The following is a 14,985-nucleotide window of genomic DNA, read 5'->3' as shown; positions in this document are numbered from 1 at the left end:
TTTTTTTTTAATAGATGAAGGAACTGAACCCTTAAAAGGTTATGTGATGTTTAGTCACAAGCATCATCATTGTCTCCTGACAACAGTTTACTAAGTGATTTCCCTGACATTATTTCCATTTATCCTGCCAACACTCCTCATTTCACAAGTGGGGAGGCTGAGGCTCTGAGAGTCTGAGCAATTTGGTCAAGGTCTCACAGTAAGTTAGAGCTAAGCTGCAAATCCAGGCCTTTAAATAATTATAGTGTTCTGTGGAATCCCCTGGAAATCCAAGGCAGTACTTAAGCTACCATGGGAAAAGAGGAATTCTGTTGTAATACACAGACCCGCTTACTAACCGAGAGACTGAATGAACCAATCAATGAGCTGAGTAATCCCATTCATTCATCCACTGAGGACCTCCAATGGTTGTGTCCTGGCCTAAGCGCTGAGAATACAGTGACTAACAAGGCAGAAATGGTCCCTGTCCTGGGACTCGACTGGGTGATACTTAACTCACAGCCTCACAAATTGCATTTGTATTCAATTCAGTTTTTCCCTGACTTAGATAAACACCCATCATTCCTGCCTTCTCACACTTGCGTTCTGGGAAAGGTGATACAGACGTGCGTTGGTACCCATGTGGTTACGTTCTGCATGCACAAGCACCTTGCCAGTCTCAGTGTCTCAGAGCCCAGGACATCTCCTGGAGGTCAGTTGGTCAGACAACAGGCTTTCAGTCACTAAGCGATGCGTTTGGGTGGGATGTGGTCTCTGGCTGCGCAATGCTACAAACTCTTTTTCCACCACAGATACAAGGTGCCAGGCAGAAGTGCCACTGTTCGTATTTCATGGTCTTATAACGCCTTAGATTACGCTTGGCACTCTGAAGAGTAAAGCGGAAAGGGGCACACTTGGTATCAGGCATGGGTTCAAATCCTACCTCCAATTGTTACACCTCAGAGATTACTGGCAACCTATTTAACTTCTCATCATAAAGTGCAGTACAACACAAAACTACAAAAGCCAGTCTACTCGAGTATCCTCACCCCTCAAAGGAAAAAATTGTCCCTCTTCCGTTTCTAGCCACAGAACATCTCCATTAAAGTCTTGCAATTTGAACCCAGCCGAGAGGTTTTCTTCCTTCATGCTCACTGTGCTCTCGGCCGCCAGCAGATTCAGAGTTTCTGAGTTAAAATGTTTTTACATATGTGGTAGGGAAAGCAATATTTCTATGCATTTTTAAAAATGAAGACATACTTCATATACATGTGTGTGTGTTGAGGAGAATAGAAGATTATCTCGTGAAAACACAGAACTTCATGAGTAGATGAGACCCTAATGGCCCTCTAGACCAATGCCTTTATTTTGAGTCAAGAAAAATGGCGGGAAGCTTTACAACTTGATTGAGAGCAGATTCATGAGCTGAGCCTGTTTTCCTGTTTTATGGTCCAATGTTTCCTGCCACAAATACTTTTTATGATAAAGACCAAGCAGAAAACACCACTAGTATTTGACACATGGAGGAGTTGGTGCACATAAAGCCCCCTGGAATTCACTCCATCACTCTGCCCTATCTTCCTGACTTGTCCCAGCCACCCAGTAGCACAAGCTCACTTCAATGAAAAGCGAGGATGTCCAATAGTTACCATTATATCTGTAACAGCTGTTCATGGAAATCTAGTAGCAAAGTGCAACTAGAGGCGGGCTGAGCCATGCACATCAGAGCCACCGAGGAGGTCTTTAAAACAGAGAGTCCCTGCCCTGACCCTGAACCTCTGGAGGGCACCCACAACTCTGCAATTGAGAGCCAGGTTCCCCCGTGGAGGATGCTCCCATCTGAGCCCGTGTGCCTCAAGCTAACAGCTCTTGAGGAGGCTACGCCAGTGTTTAGAATGACTTAGAAAGGAATGTTCCTCTAAAACCTGATCAATACGGGGCTGGCCGGACTGAACTAGGCTGAGACCAGTTTAGAGACCAGAGCTGCTGGGAAAGGTAGCATGTTGTCGCTCAGAGTTTGCTCATTTCAAAACTTGCTCTTTACATACTATTTTATGAAATTATTTGGTGATAGGATTTAAGTCATTTTTTTTTTCATTCCAGAGACATTTTTTTAAGTTGAAGAAGTCTGGAAAACGTACAGGACGCGCATGCGTCTCACACACGGTTTTTCTTTGCTTTATTGCGGCGGGCAGGGGGTGAGGCCTCTCCCGCCCCCTGGTGGCAGCACTGGAATCCGCATTCTCTCAGGCATTTTCTGTAAGCACGGTAACGGCCGGCTTGGGGCCAGGTGACTGGGACACGGGGCCCACCTTCCAGTTTGTCATTTCAGCAGGACATCAGCCGAGAGTGAAATCATGCGGCTTCAGTGTAGACAGCGTCACAACAATACCGCAGCCCACCACACAGACAATCTAACAGACAAGTTCCACTGGTTTCATTTTTCAGGAATTAGTGGTGGCCCCTTGGAAAACCACTACCGACTGAAGCAGTTCCACTTCCACTGGGGAGCAGTGAACGAGTGGGGCTCAGAGCACACGGTGGATGACCACGTGTACCCGGCAGAGGTCCGTAGGTGTCATTTTGGCAGTGACTATGGGCAAGCTTTCTACGTGCCAGGCTCAATTGTACGGTGACCAACCATCCCAGGGGCCCAGAAAAGGGGGAGTTTCCTGGGACATGGTTCTCTGTGCTCAAGCCAGAACGACTGGCCACCTCATCCATCCAATCACACAGCTATCCTAAAGGGAGGGTATTATTACCACTTTCATTTAACAGAAGAAGAGACTGAAGTCCTAAGAGGTTAGGCAACTTGCCAAAACCAGACAGCTGGATTCAAGGGCAGTCCGTGCCCTGGCAGCTCCTCTCTCAGCCCCGCGCTCGCAGGGGTCGGGGTCGGGGTCGGGGTCGGGGTCGGCTCCGAGGAGCGCCTTCCTGTCCTTCACGGCACCGAGGCCTCCTATTGAGAATCTGAAAAGTCTTTACAATAGAGGTCATCCTAAAACAAAGTGAGATTTGCAACATTCAAAAATGGGACGCAGGAAAAACATGAACTGAAATAGATGTTAGGAATTGGTTTTTGTAGTTACAGTGGGGTGATAAGTGGGCCTTATCTCTCCCCCAATATTTTATTCTGAAATTTTTCCAAAAAATGGGAAGAACTGGACAGTGAGAACCCATGAGGCTGCTGCCCAGATCCTGTGATTAACATTTTGCCGTATTCGCTTTATCACACATGACCACCCGCCCGCCCCTTTATCTGCCCACCATCCACTTGAATTTCAAAGGCACTTCAAGTTACAAACTGTTTTTGTTTTAACTTTTTGTTGTCCTTGTTATGGGAGTAACACTATAGTTAAAATCAAACTAGAGTCCAGCCAAACTAAAAGATAAAAGTCACCTGTAATCATACACCCAGAGGGGACCTCTGAGGATAGCTTATAAATAGGCAGTTACAGCTATTGTTATAATTATACACATATTTACAAACATCACAAAAAGGAAGGAACACGGCTTACAACATGCTTCCTTTCATCTGACAGCACACCTTTTATCTTCATAACCGTGTGTCTGTACCATGGGTTTTAATGAACAACTATTTAACAGGGAGGTGGTTGTAATTTATGAGCAGAGGCAAGATCCTGCACGGGACCCACCCGGGCTGTCCCTGCGTCAGATCCCCGCGGCCTTGCCTTTGACGCAGGTCGCGGGGCGCCATTTCCTGCGGAAGCTTGGAGGGCAAAGCCCACTCCCACCATGGAGTCTGTAAAGGAAGGAGGCTGCAGGCAGCACCCTGGGCCCTGCCGCCTCCATTGCCGGGAGATCGCAGTAGGACAGCAGATGGGGCACACCAGGTCAGCCGCCGACGGACAGGGAGGGGCCTCGCCACCCTCTCTGTCCCCAGTGCATGGGGCTGGGAACACTGCGACTTGGGAGTGGGGTGCCACCTAGAGCACAGGTGGACTCAGCCCCCCGGCAGAGGACCCCGGGGCCCCGGAATCCGGCAGCTGCGTGGGGAGGACTTGCTGAACTCTGACCTTGCACACTTCAGAAAGGCCTCCACCACAGCTCACTCCCGTCGAAGGAAATCTGTATGGACACCCAGGCCCTTCTAGGTCCTGAGCCAAACCCAGCATCAACACCCACGCACTCGTTCACATCACAGCGATCCTGCGCCAGGCCCAGGGGTCCTGGCTCCGCCTCCTGCTCGCCAACTCCCAGGAGAGCCTGTTTCCCAAGCCAGTCCCCTGCCCCGATTTAAATCCTTGTCATCTGGTCAGTCCTAATGCCAAATTCGGACTTGGGAAAATGGAAGGAGGGTTGTGAAATAAGGACACAGAGGAAGTTTAAAGGAGGGTGACAAAGGGAGAAAAAAATGCAATATTTGGGGCATTAAAAACCATTTGTTGTTTATCTGAAATTCAGATTTAACTGGGAGTGCTCTATTTGATCTGGTAAACTCCGCTCAAGGATATGTGAGACATACAAAAAATAGCAAAAAATCCAACCACCCATTTTTATTTTATAAAGTTAAAACGAGCCTCTTTCTCTCCCAACAAAAACACTGAGGCACTTACTCTCTGTGGTTTTGTCAGCCATTTGGGGGCTCCAGGCATGCTGATGGCACTGTACCCCTTAAAAGCACGCTGCTCCGACTGAATTCATTAAAACCATTAAATGGCCATGTGGGTCTGCCACGCAGAAGGGGCAGCGACCGGTTTACTTCTTACTGCATTGTGATAGGTGTAAATTCTCTTTCTCCTGTGTTTCAGCTGCATTTAGTTCACTGGAATTCTGTGAAATACCAAAACTACAAAGAAGCTGTGATGGGAGAGAATGGCTTGGCTGTGATAGGCGTATTTTTAAAGGTAATCTCTTACTAGGGCGTAGCTCTCCTAATGAAAACAGCAGTGCGCAGTAACGGAGAACGGGTTTTTAATCGCTGCCTGCATGGAATGAGGTGTGCCCGGCTCCCTGTCCTCTACCTTTTTGAGTGAACATTCCGTATGTCTGTGCTGTGCAGCTGGGGGCCCATCACAAGGCGCTGCAGAAGTTGGTGGAAGTCTTGCCGGAGATAAAACATAAGGTAAGCTACATGTATCAAAATGACCATAATTGGAAAAGCAAAACTGTTTCAAATATTGACTCATTTGCAAGAGGAAAAAAAAACAGCTTGGTGGAAAGAGTGTTGCGGAGAGGGTCTGAGTCCCACTCTGGGAATGGGACGCACTGGGGCTAACTCCGGTTGTGTCACTAGCTGGCTCACTCGCTGATGTCATTGTGTCCCTGCTCTTCCCGGGGCCCCTCTCTTCTCAGTATAACTGGGATGCTGGACTCGATCTGAGTTTCCAAACATTCAGTCATTTAGGCAGCATCTTGAAGATTTTTGCCATGTCCCCCTCCACTGGTCCTATCCCAAGCAATGACATCCATTAGGGCAAATGTTTTTTTTAAAGCTGATTGAAATAGATACCAAACTGTTAACATTTTAGAGTGCCTACCCAAGTGCCACCTGGCACACTCCTGGGGGGTGGTCTTAGGGCCACTCCATCCCTGAGACCACGGAGACCACAGAGAGAGGAAATCCTGCAAACCCACTCCTCTTGCGTGGCAGAGTGGATCTCGGCCCAGCTCCCCTTGGACACCTTGCTGCATTAAGCACAATTCAGAAAGATGTCAAGGACAACAATGTAGCTTTTCTCCAACATCAGCTAAGAAAGGACTTTGATGGAGAAGTGGAAATTCCAAAGAAATGCAGTTTATTTGTTCGGTACCAAACAAAAGCATTCTGAGACAGAAAGAGTCACCGTGGTCCTTGAACGTGTGGACGGTTAGGGGTCCCACCTGTCTTAACAATGGTGAGCTCGGCTCCACAGGAAAACTGGGGGTCAGCCCTTCCTTGGTTGGTTCACAGGGGTCCTTTGATCTGTGTGGTGCGTTCCCCTTGATGTTGACCTCTGGGTGGGCCTCATGGGACTGAGACCAGATCACCCTTCCCACACCCCACTGCCATGTCTGCCAGCTCAGGAACTCCACAAGGTCAAGGTGCTTTGAGTATCCTCTTCCTTGCTGGTCTTGGGCCAGAGTAAACCTGGGATGTTTTCCCCATCAGCATCCACCCACTACAGGGCATGGTCTCCATCTCCTGGTGGGAAAGAAAGAACAGGCTGTGAGGTCCTGTTTACTCAGGAGGGTGTTTTCCTTCTATGGAAGGCTCTGGAGCATTCCCCGCCACCGTCCCACACAGGGACTAACTCAGGGTCTCCTGGGCCAACCACGTGGGAGAAATGGTGTCAGCGTGGTGACAGAAGACACTGCCTGGGCCCCATTCTGGTCTGATGGCCATCTCTGGGCCTCTGTTTCTTTGCCTGAAAAATGAGCTAGAATCTTAAGAGGTAAAAGGCCCAGCCCTGGCGAGCAGGAGCCTGTGCCCCATGGGCTGGGAAGCATAATCGGTGAGAATCATTTGTCGCACTCTGTGCTCCGTCCTGGGTTCTGGGTCGGTTTTTAAAATTTTGCACTGTTACGAGTCACCTTGGTGGTGTACGTTCTATCGGTTTTGACAGATCCAGAGTCACAGGTCCCCCACCCAGGACCACACAGAACAGCGCTCCACCCCGCACTTCCATCCTATGGCCCTGGTACAGTCAAGCCTCCCGCCCCCAAGACTTGGTGGCTACCGATTTGTTCCAAACCATATGGTTTTGCCTTTTCTCCCATTTTTATTCTCCCATGTTGTACTGTGTGGAGCTTTGTAAGCCACCATCCTCTCTTTGCAGTGGGATGTGCATCGTAGACAAGAGAACAGCGAAGACTTACGGAATGGGCACTCATGCACCAGGAGCTGGGCTCCTTGCGTTCATGATGGACGGTGGTACAAACCACGCCCTATGTCTCCCCCCCCACCCCCGCCCCGCACCACTCCAGCCAGCGGGGCTGACAGACGAGTAGAGAAGGGGCCCTGACTTGCTTTGGGGGCCCTGCGGGGGAACAGCTTTCTGTATCACAGGCTATTCTGAGGACTAATGTGCTTTAGGGACAGGACATAGAGCTCCTGGGGACATTACTAGAAACACATAGATGTCCTCTCAAAATTTTAATTGCCAAGAAACTGGCAGCGATCAGAGTGCTGGGACCACCTGCTGCTGCCCCGCATGACCCGCTGCTTTTACGTCCACCCTGCAGCCCGCAGGGAGGGAGGAGCCAGTTCCCGCTTTTTAAAAATCATTACTATATTTTATTGTTATCTATTCATTGTCCCCATTTTGCCCCCTTTGCCCCCCCTCCACCCAGCCCCCCACTCCCTCAGGCAGTCGCCACACCATTGTCCTTTGGCTGCCCCATTCCCCGTGCTGTACTTTACATCCCCATGACGGTTCTGTAACAACCAAACTGTATTTCTAAATCTCCTCACTCCCCTCTTCTCCCATTCTCCTCCTCACCCCCCATCTGGCAACTGTCAAACCATTCTCTGTATCTATCATCGTGTTTCTGTTCTGTTTGTTTATTTTGTTTTTTAGATTCAATTATTGATACATATGTATTTATCGCCATTTTATTGTTCATATTTTTCTCCTCCTCCTCCTCCTTCTTCTTCAAGAAGACCTTTTAACATTTCATATAATACTGGTTTTGTAAAGATGAACTCCTTTAGTTTTTTCTTGTCTGGGAAGGTGTTTATCTGTCCTTCAATTCTAAGTGATAGCTTTGCTGGATAGAGTAATTTTGGTTGTACATTTATCACTTTGAATATTTCTCACCAGTCCCTTCTGGCCTATAAAGTTTCTTTTGAGAAGTCAGCTCACAGTCTTATGGGAGCTCTCTTGTAGGTAACTAACTGCTTTTCTTTTTGTATTTAACCTTTGGCATTTTAATTATGATGCATCTTGGTGTGGACCTCTTTGGGTTTCTCTTGTTTGGGACTTGTATGTGTATTTCCTTCACCAATTTAGGGAAGTTTTCTGTCACTATTATTTCAAATAGGTTTCCAATTTCTTGCTTTCTCTTCTCCTTCCGGCTTTGAGACGGCAGACCTCCCGTAGCACCTGGGTCCTGGTGCTGTCTAGCTGTGGATTTGGGAGACTCACTTTTGTCTCTCTTACTTTCATCATCGGTAACATAAAAATGCTCCTTAAAGGGCGGTTCTGAAAATTCAAGGTAATCATCTCAGAAGGTGTTTGGCAGCCTTTGGGGCTGGGGACTTAGGGGGAAGAGCAGGGGATATATTTGTCACCACACACCCACTGGTACTTTTTGCATTTTGTCCCATGGGCACATGTGACCTGTTTCCTTCGAGAATTAAGTAGAACAAGCAATGGGATACCCTCTGGCTATAAAAAGGAATGAAACACCAACACACACACCACCATGGATGAACCTTGCCGGTATTAAGCTGAGTGAGAGAAGCCAGTCACAAATGTCCACATAGTATATGGTTCTGCTTATAGGAAATGTCCAGAATAGGTGAATGCATGTGGCTAGAAAGCAGATTAGTGAGGCCTGTGGCAGACTGGGGCAGGGTGGAGGGGTCTGGGGCCATCATGGCCAAACAGCATTTACTGGGGTTCTTTTTTTGTCTGGAGTTCTCTTCTGCGATGATGAAAATGTTCTAAAATTGACTTTGGTGATGGCCACACATATCTCTCTCTCAATATACTAAAAGCTGTGAATTGTACACTTTAAAGGAGTGAATTCTATGCTATGTGGATCAAATTGCAATAATGCTGTTTGGAAGACACTCTGAGGAAATTCATTACAAAGTAGAATGACACCTGGCATTCACAGTGTGAACCAATTTACTTCCCTCTTGTCAGCAGCTTCACTAACGTCTCCCCATTTCTGACTGATGAAAGCCAGCCATTAATGTACAAGCGAGGTAGTCTGGGCCCCTTGGTTTTGCCTCTGAAGGCCAGAAGGAAGGATTCCGTGGTCAGGGAGGTCTTCCTCCCTGGGGCAGAGGGTGTCTGTTCCGAGCTGGAACGCGCTCCCGCAGCGCCCGGCCCGGGGTGGGTCTGGAGCTGAGGCTGGCGTGCAGTGTTGCTTACAGGCCTGGCCCTACATTAACCTTTCAGTCTCCTTCAATTCGCAGAGGGGTGGGAGCCATTGTCCTGGGCCCCTCAGCCCGAGGGATCATTTTCTGTCCAAGCAAAAGGTGCCTTTGGCTTACAAGGGGGCAGATGGGCCCGGAGGCCTCCTTTCTCTTCACACCCCTGGCACTGTGCCGGGCAGCATCAGCATAGTGGCCCCTCGCTCCTGCCTTTGCTGGTGGTTTCCTCAGCGGTCCCAGCCCTCAGCAGAAGCAGTGGTGCCCCCATCTGCAGGAACCCCTGCCCCCCCCCCATCTCTTTTTATTGCTTTTGTGTCTCCCTTACTCATTCCAGCCTCTTTACTGTTCCTCTAGCCCCTCGGGGCCTTGGCACTGGCCGTGTCCACTCTGGCACCCGCATGGCCTCTTCTGCCACCTCCTCCATGTCTTTGCTCAGATGATGCCACCCCAGTGAGGCCTTCAGGGCCACCCCCCTTAAACCTCCCACCACACATGCACGCTGCCCTACTCTATTTTCCTCCATCATGCTGACCGCTGTGTAAACTGCTAGATGTGCGCTTATTATTTGGTGTGCTCTTACTTTCCCCTGGCAAAAGGTGAGTGCCATGAGGGCAGGTGGTTTTGTACCCCAGCACCTAAGATAGAGTCGGGCTCACTGTGGGCGCTAAACGCATAGCTGTGAGTGAGTGAATGAATGGATGAATGAATGGTAGCATCCTGTCGGCGTCCCTTGGAACTCAGAAAGGCAGGTTGCTCCTTGTCCTTTTATGAAGCACAGAAAGCGAGCAAACATGAATTCTGAAATTCAGAACACAGGGCTTCCCGGCAGGACGTGCTGGCTGGAGGCCCATGGGAGCAGTACAGGAACCAGGGCACGCAGGGATCAAGCACAGCTGTCTGGGTCCATCGTTCCCGCCTGTTCCCTGCGAGAAGGAAGATTCTGGCATAAGAGTGAGGGAACAGGCTCAACGCAGGGCATCCTCCTGAGTGGATGTCATCACCACGGCTCTTGCGTCAGGGACGGTTGCTTTAAGAGAAGTTCAACTGTCTTAAAAGGGCAACCAACTGTGGAAAACAGCCTGGCGGTTCCTCAAAAAACTAAACATAGAATTCCCATAGGATCTAGCATTTCCACTTCTGGAAATACACGCAAAATAATTCAAAGCTAGGTCTTAAAGAAATATTAGTATATTCATGTTCATGGAAGCATTACTCACAGTAGCCAAGGGAGGAAAGCAACCCAAGTATCCATTGACAGATGAATGGAAAAACACAATGTGGTATATTATACAGCCCTAAAGAGCGAAGCAATTCTGACATGTGCTACAACATGGATGACCCTTGGGGACATTATGCTGAGTGAGCTAAGCCAGTCACAAAGGGAGAAATACTGCACAATTCTGCTCATACAAGGTTCCTCGAGGAGTCAGATTCATAGAGACAGAAAGGATGCTGGGCCCTGGCTGGGTGGCTCAGCTGGCTGGCGCCTCATTTTGTGCACCGAAACGTTGTGGGTTTCATCCCTGGTCAGGGCCCATGACCAGATTGAGGCTTTGATCCCCCGTTGGGGTGCGTACGGGAGGCAACAGGTCAATGTTTCTCTGTCCCTCTTGCTCTCTCTCCGAGACTTCCTCTCCCTCTAAAATCAATAAACATACCCTTGGGTGAGGACTTTTTAAAAAGTAGAAAGAAAGTAGGATCGTGGGTGCCAGGGCCTGGGGAGTTAGTGTTTCACGGTGGAGGTTCCAGTCTGAGAAGAGCAGAAAGCCCTACAGACAGACGGGGCGATGGTCACACCACCGTGCGCGTGCACTCAGCGCCACAGGGCACGAAGATGACTGAGACAGCAGACTCCATGTTATGCATGTTATTTTACCACAGCTTTTTAAAGTGTAATATTTTCACAGCCTTGGTATATGAGAACAAATAACTTGAGAAGAAAAAATATAAGCATTGGGGGAGATTAGTGTTCTGCTACAAGGGTCATGCATTCTTGTTCTTGACTCCAAATGTGACAACTGTGGCCTCACAGCCTTTATCTCAGAGAACACACTTCCCGCCCAGCGACATGGAGGCCACATCTCTGAGACAAAGATGGGGCGCCGTTCCCTTCCTTCCTGAGCCCCTGTACCTCCGCCCGAGCACTGACGCAGCCTGTGGTCTCCGTCTCTCAGGATGCACGGGCGGCTGTGGGTCCCTTCGAGCCCTCCTGTCTGCTGCCCGCCTGCCAGGACTACTGGACCTACCCGGGCTCCCTCACCACTCCCCCACTAACTGAGTCGGTCACCTGGATCATCCTTAAGAAGCCCATTGAAGTGGCTGCGAACCAGGTGAGCTGTGCCCGTAGCAGGTGTAGTAGGACTGTGCTGAAGAAACTGCTGGGCAGTGTTGCTAAGGTATTGTAAACGAGCACCGTGGGTTTTATCCTTTGGTGTGTTTTGGGTGTTCCTGGACAAGAAGAATTTTCCAACTGAAATACAAACTCGTTGAGATTGAACAAAGGTTCCTAAAATCATAATTCTTGTGACTTTCTTGTGAAGGGGAGGAAGAAGGAACTGATATGGGGGGAAACAGTTACATTTCAGCACTATCTAATCTTGAGCGGTTTAACATTCAGGCGTGGCAAGTATCCCTAATGACTGATGGTTCAGCTTGGTCATTGCTTCCTCTTCAGTCTATGTCAGGATAAAGTTACTTTAAGAAAATAGAAGTGACATTATAATTGGGACATGGATCCTTGTTCATAACGGGCCCACACTAGGTATTTGTTGGCGAATGAAATAACCAGGAACGGGATATCATAGATGGACACTGGAAAGCCATTGAAGAAGTAGGATGGTGGAAAGAGAAGAGAACGTTTTCGTTTGTTCCATTTATTTGGATGATAGAACAGTAAGAAATTGGGATTGCAGAGCATTTTCTCACATGCTGCATTAAGAAGTTACAGAACTATATGTGCCAAGAGAAAATTCCAGAAGGGTTATATTAGTCAGCTATTGCTACAATAATGCTACATAACAAACCACCCCAAAACTCAATAGCTTATAAGAAGCATTTGTTTTTTCTGCCTGTGGGTCCATGGTTTGGCTGGGGAGGCTCCGTGTTAGACTGCGGGTGGCCGGGCCTCACTGAAGGTGGTTGGCGGTTGGGCCCGACCCGGTGTCTCTCATGCCCCTTGGACCAGTGACTACCAAGCGTTGGTTCTCATGGTAAATGACAAAAATGCAAAAGGCAAGCCAAACCTCATGTGCACACTTAAGGCTTCTGCTGGCATCACACCTGTTCACATCCTGTTGGCCAAAGCAAGTCACAGTGGCAAGGCCAAAGTCAGTGGGGCAGAGAGGAGGCGAGTGAATAGTCACTGAACAACGCCCTGATTTATCACATAGATACACCCCAAAGAGTTACTACTCATTGTCTCAGGGTCATAGACCTGCTGTGGTTTTTATTTTCTTCCTTTTTCTTATCTAAACATTTTATTTTTTTCTAAAATAAGTAGATATTATTATGGATACTTTTTTTTTAAAGTTGTATCTTTTTCTCTGGAAATCTCAAGAATCGGGAGAAAGTCCGTCTGTCTAGGGCGGTTCCGATGAGTCCCATGAGACAGCATAGGGATGACACAGCAAGCATGGTGTCACTGCCCCACCACCCTGCCCAGGGCAGGCGTTTCTGATCACTCGCAGAAGTTTTTGTCACCTCTGGTTGAGCTATACTCTTTCTGGGACTGCTAGACGTGCTTTTAGAGGTTCTTCCAGCCTCATGAGTCTGTGAAAATATTCTCTTATTTAAAAGCTGTGGAATGATGCCCTTTGCTTTGAGAAGCTGAACATTGAGATGTGGGTTGCAGATTCCCCATCCTATCCCCAAACCAGAACTGTTGCAGACATCAGGAAGGCCTTGGTGGAAGAATGGCCTTAGTCATCAAGACCCCTCTGTTGCTCAACAACAACAAAAAAAGTATAAGCACTCATTCTCCATGGGGTTTGTAGAAGGATGGGGTGGGAGGGAGTAGGAAGGAAGAGGGTGATACAAAAACAGCAATGTCAGTCTCTGTGAACTGCTGTCTGGTGGGAAGTGGAAATGTAAGTGGATAGTTTTCAGGCAGGGTGGTAAGGGAATATTATGCAAAAATACAGAGCAGAAGCCCCTTACCCTGACCAGGGGAACTGAGGAGGTGGTGTGTGCACCCCCTGGACAGTGGGAAGGAGATTGCCAAGTGGAGGAGAGGAGAAAGACTGCATTTCGGGAAGAGTCAAAAACATGGGCAAAGTAAGAGCACTGAGCTTCAGTGCCTGGGATCTGTGTGCACCATGCCCTACACAACTCTAGAGGGCACTTCATCAACCATGCAGATCTAACTTGTTCTTTAAGTGGTCACTGTGAAGATAAAAATGTCACTTCTCTATTAATTAAACATGTGAATTATGCTCACAGAGCTCATAAGTATTTCTGAGAACAAATGAGATGATGCATAAAAGATAATCTTTTAGTTCCTTGAGTGAAAAGTGAATCAAATGTTACTTTAGCATTTGTATTGTATGTATTAGTTCTCCATTGCTGTGTAACAAATAGCTCCAAAACTTAGCAGCTTCAGAAAATAATTATTAGTTATTATCTCTCAGAGTTGCCATGGGTCAGAATTTGGGGTGGTTCAGGCCTAGAATCTCTCATGGAGTTGCAGTCAGATGTCAGCTATGGCTGTAGTTTCTGAAAGCTTACCTGAGGCTGGAGGATTTATTCCCAAAGTGGCTCACGCAAGGAACCTGTAAGTCGATGCTGGCTGTCAGCTCCATTCCTCTCCCCAGGGCCTCTCCATGGGGCTGAGTGTCCTCACAACATGGTGACTGGCTTCCCCAGAGCAAGTGATCCAAGAGACCATGGTGGAAGCTACAAAGCCTTTCCCAACATTGCTCAGGAGTCACCTCGGCCATATTGCATGAGCTACACAGGGCCATCCTGATTCGGTGTGGGAGGGGACTATACAAGGCACATGGGACACTTGGGAGCTGGTTCACTCTGTCCCTGCACTCGGTTACTCTGGTAGCTCTCCATTCCAGCTGGATGCATTTCGCAAGCTCCTGTTTACTGCACTTGGTGAAGAAGAGAAGATGATGGTGAACAATTACCGCCCACTTCAACCCCTGATGAATCGGAAGGTCCGTTCATCCTTCCAGGCCATGGAAGAGCGCACCGGATCCTAAATTTATAATGTGCAAGTCAGTGGGTAGAACTGACTTTAAAAAGAGGGTATAGTGTTTTTCAAGTTTCACAGTCTGACCATATGTAATCACTGAAATTAAAAAGAGAGACAGAAATCATTGTTTTATTCAATGTACTTTTCGGTTCCGATGAAAAGAATCACTTCAAAGAAACTTAAGTATGACAGGAAATAGATATCAGGGACACAAAATATCTCATGTGACTCACAGCAATGCATAGCGACTGCAGGGGGCTGACACCACCCGCCCAGCCCTCTCTCAGCTCCATGCTTTACTCCCTCCAGGAAGGTGCCTTCTGTCTCTCCACACTCATGGCCACCCCATTGTTCCCAGGGAGCAGAGTCTAGACTAATATCCTTTTACCCAATTCCAAACGTCTGGGTGTGTCTTTGTCCTGGGGCTGTATAATGAATGACCCCAAACTGAAGGGTTAAACAACAGAAATGTATTTTCCCACAGTTCTGAGACTGGAAGTCCAAGGTTGAGTTGCCCACACTGACGGGTTCTGGGGAGACCCCTCGCCTTGGCTTGCAGGTGGCCCCTTCTCCCTGTGCCCTCGCGGGCGTCCCTCAGAGCACGCACCCAGAGAGCAAGCCCTCGCTCTTCCTTTTCTTATAAAGCCACCAATCCCGTTGAATCATGACACCACCCTTATGACCTCATTCGACCTTAATTACCTTCTAAAAGTCCCATTTCCAAATACAGACATATTAGAGGTGAAGGCTTCCACAAATGAAT

General features: G+C 48.2%; 1 protein-coding gene across 1 annotated transcript in view; it reads left to right on the top strand.

Annotated features, from left to right (window-relative positions):
* The window catches only part of CA5A (carbonic anhydrase 5A), a 31,654-nt gene extending 17,294 nt beyond the window's left edge, over positions 1-14,360 (top strand). The window contains exons 3-7 of the mRNA XM_054588821.1: positions 2,428-2,546; positions 4,752-4,847; positions 5,003-5,065; positions 11,200-11,355; positions 14,086-14,360. Of these exons, the coding sequence (XP_054444796.1) occupies positions 2,428-2,546; positions 4,752-4,847; positions 5,003-5,065; positions 11,200-11,355; positions 14,086-14,229 (578 nt within the window). The 3' untranslated portion in view covers positions 14,230-14,360. The remainder of the gene's footprint in view (positions 1-2,427; positions 2,547-4,751; positions 4,848-5,002; positions 5,066-11,199; positions 11,356-14,085) is intronic.
* Positions 14,361-14,985: the final 625 nt, after the last annotated feature.

The sequence above is a fragment of the Pteronotus mesoamericanus genome, unplaced genomic scaffold (assembly GCF_021234165.1).
Source record: "Pteronotus mesoamericanus isolate MK-2021 breed Mesoamerican mustached bat unplaced genomic scaffold, CSHL_Meso_final scaffold_165, whole genome shotgun sequence".
NCBI classification, from domain to species: domain Eukaryota; kingdom Metazoa; phylum Chordata; class Mammalia; order Chiroptera; family Mormoopidae; genus Pteronotus; species Pteronotus mesoamericanus.
The sequence above is the reverse complement of the archived record's forward strand: the minus strand, read 5'-3'. Positions and strand labels throughout refer to the sequence as shown.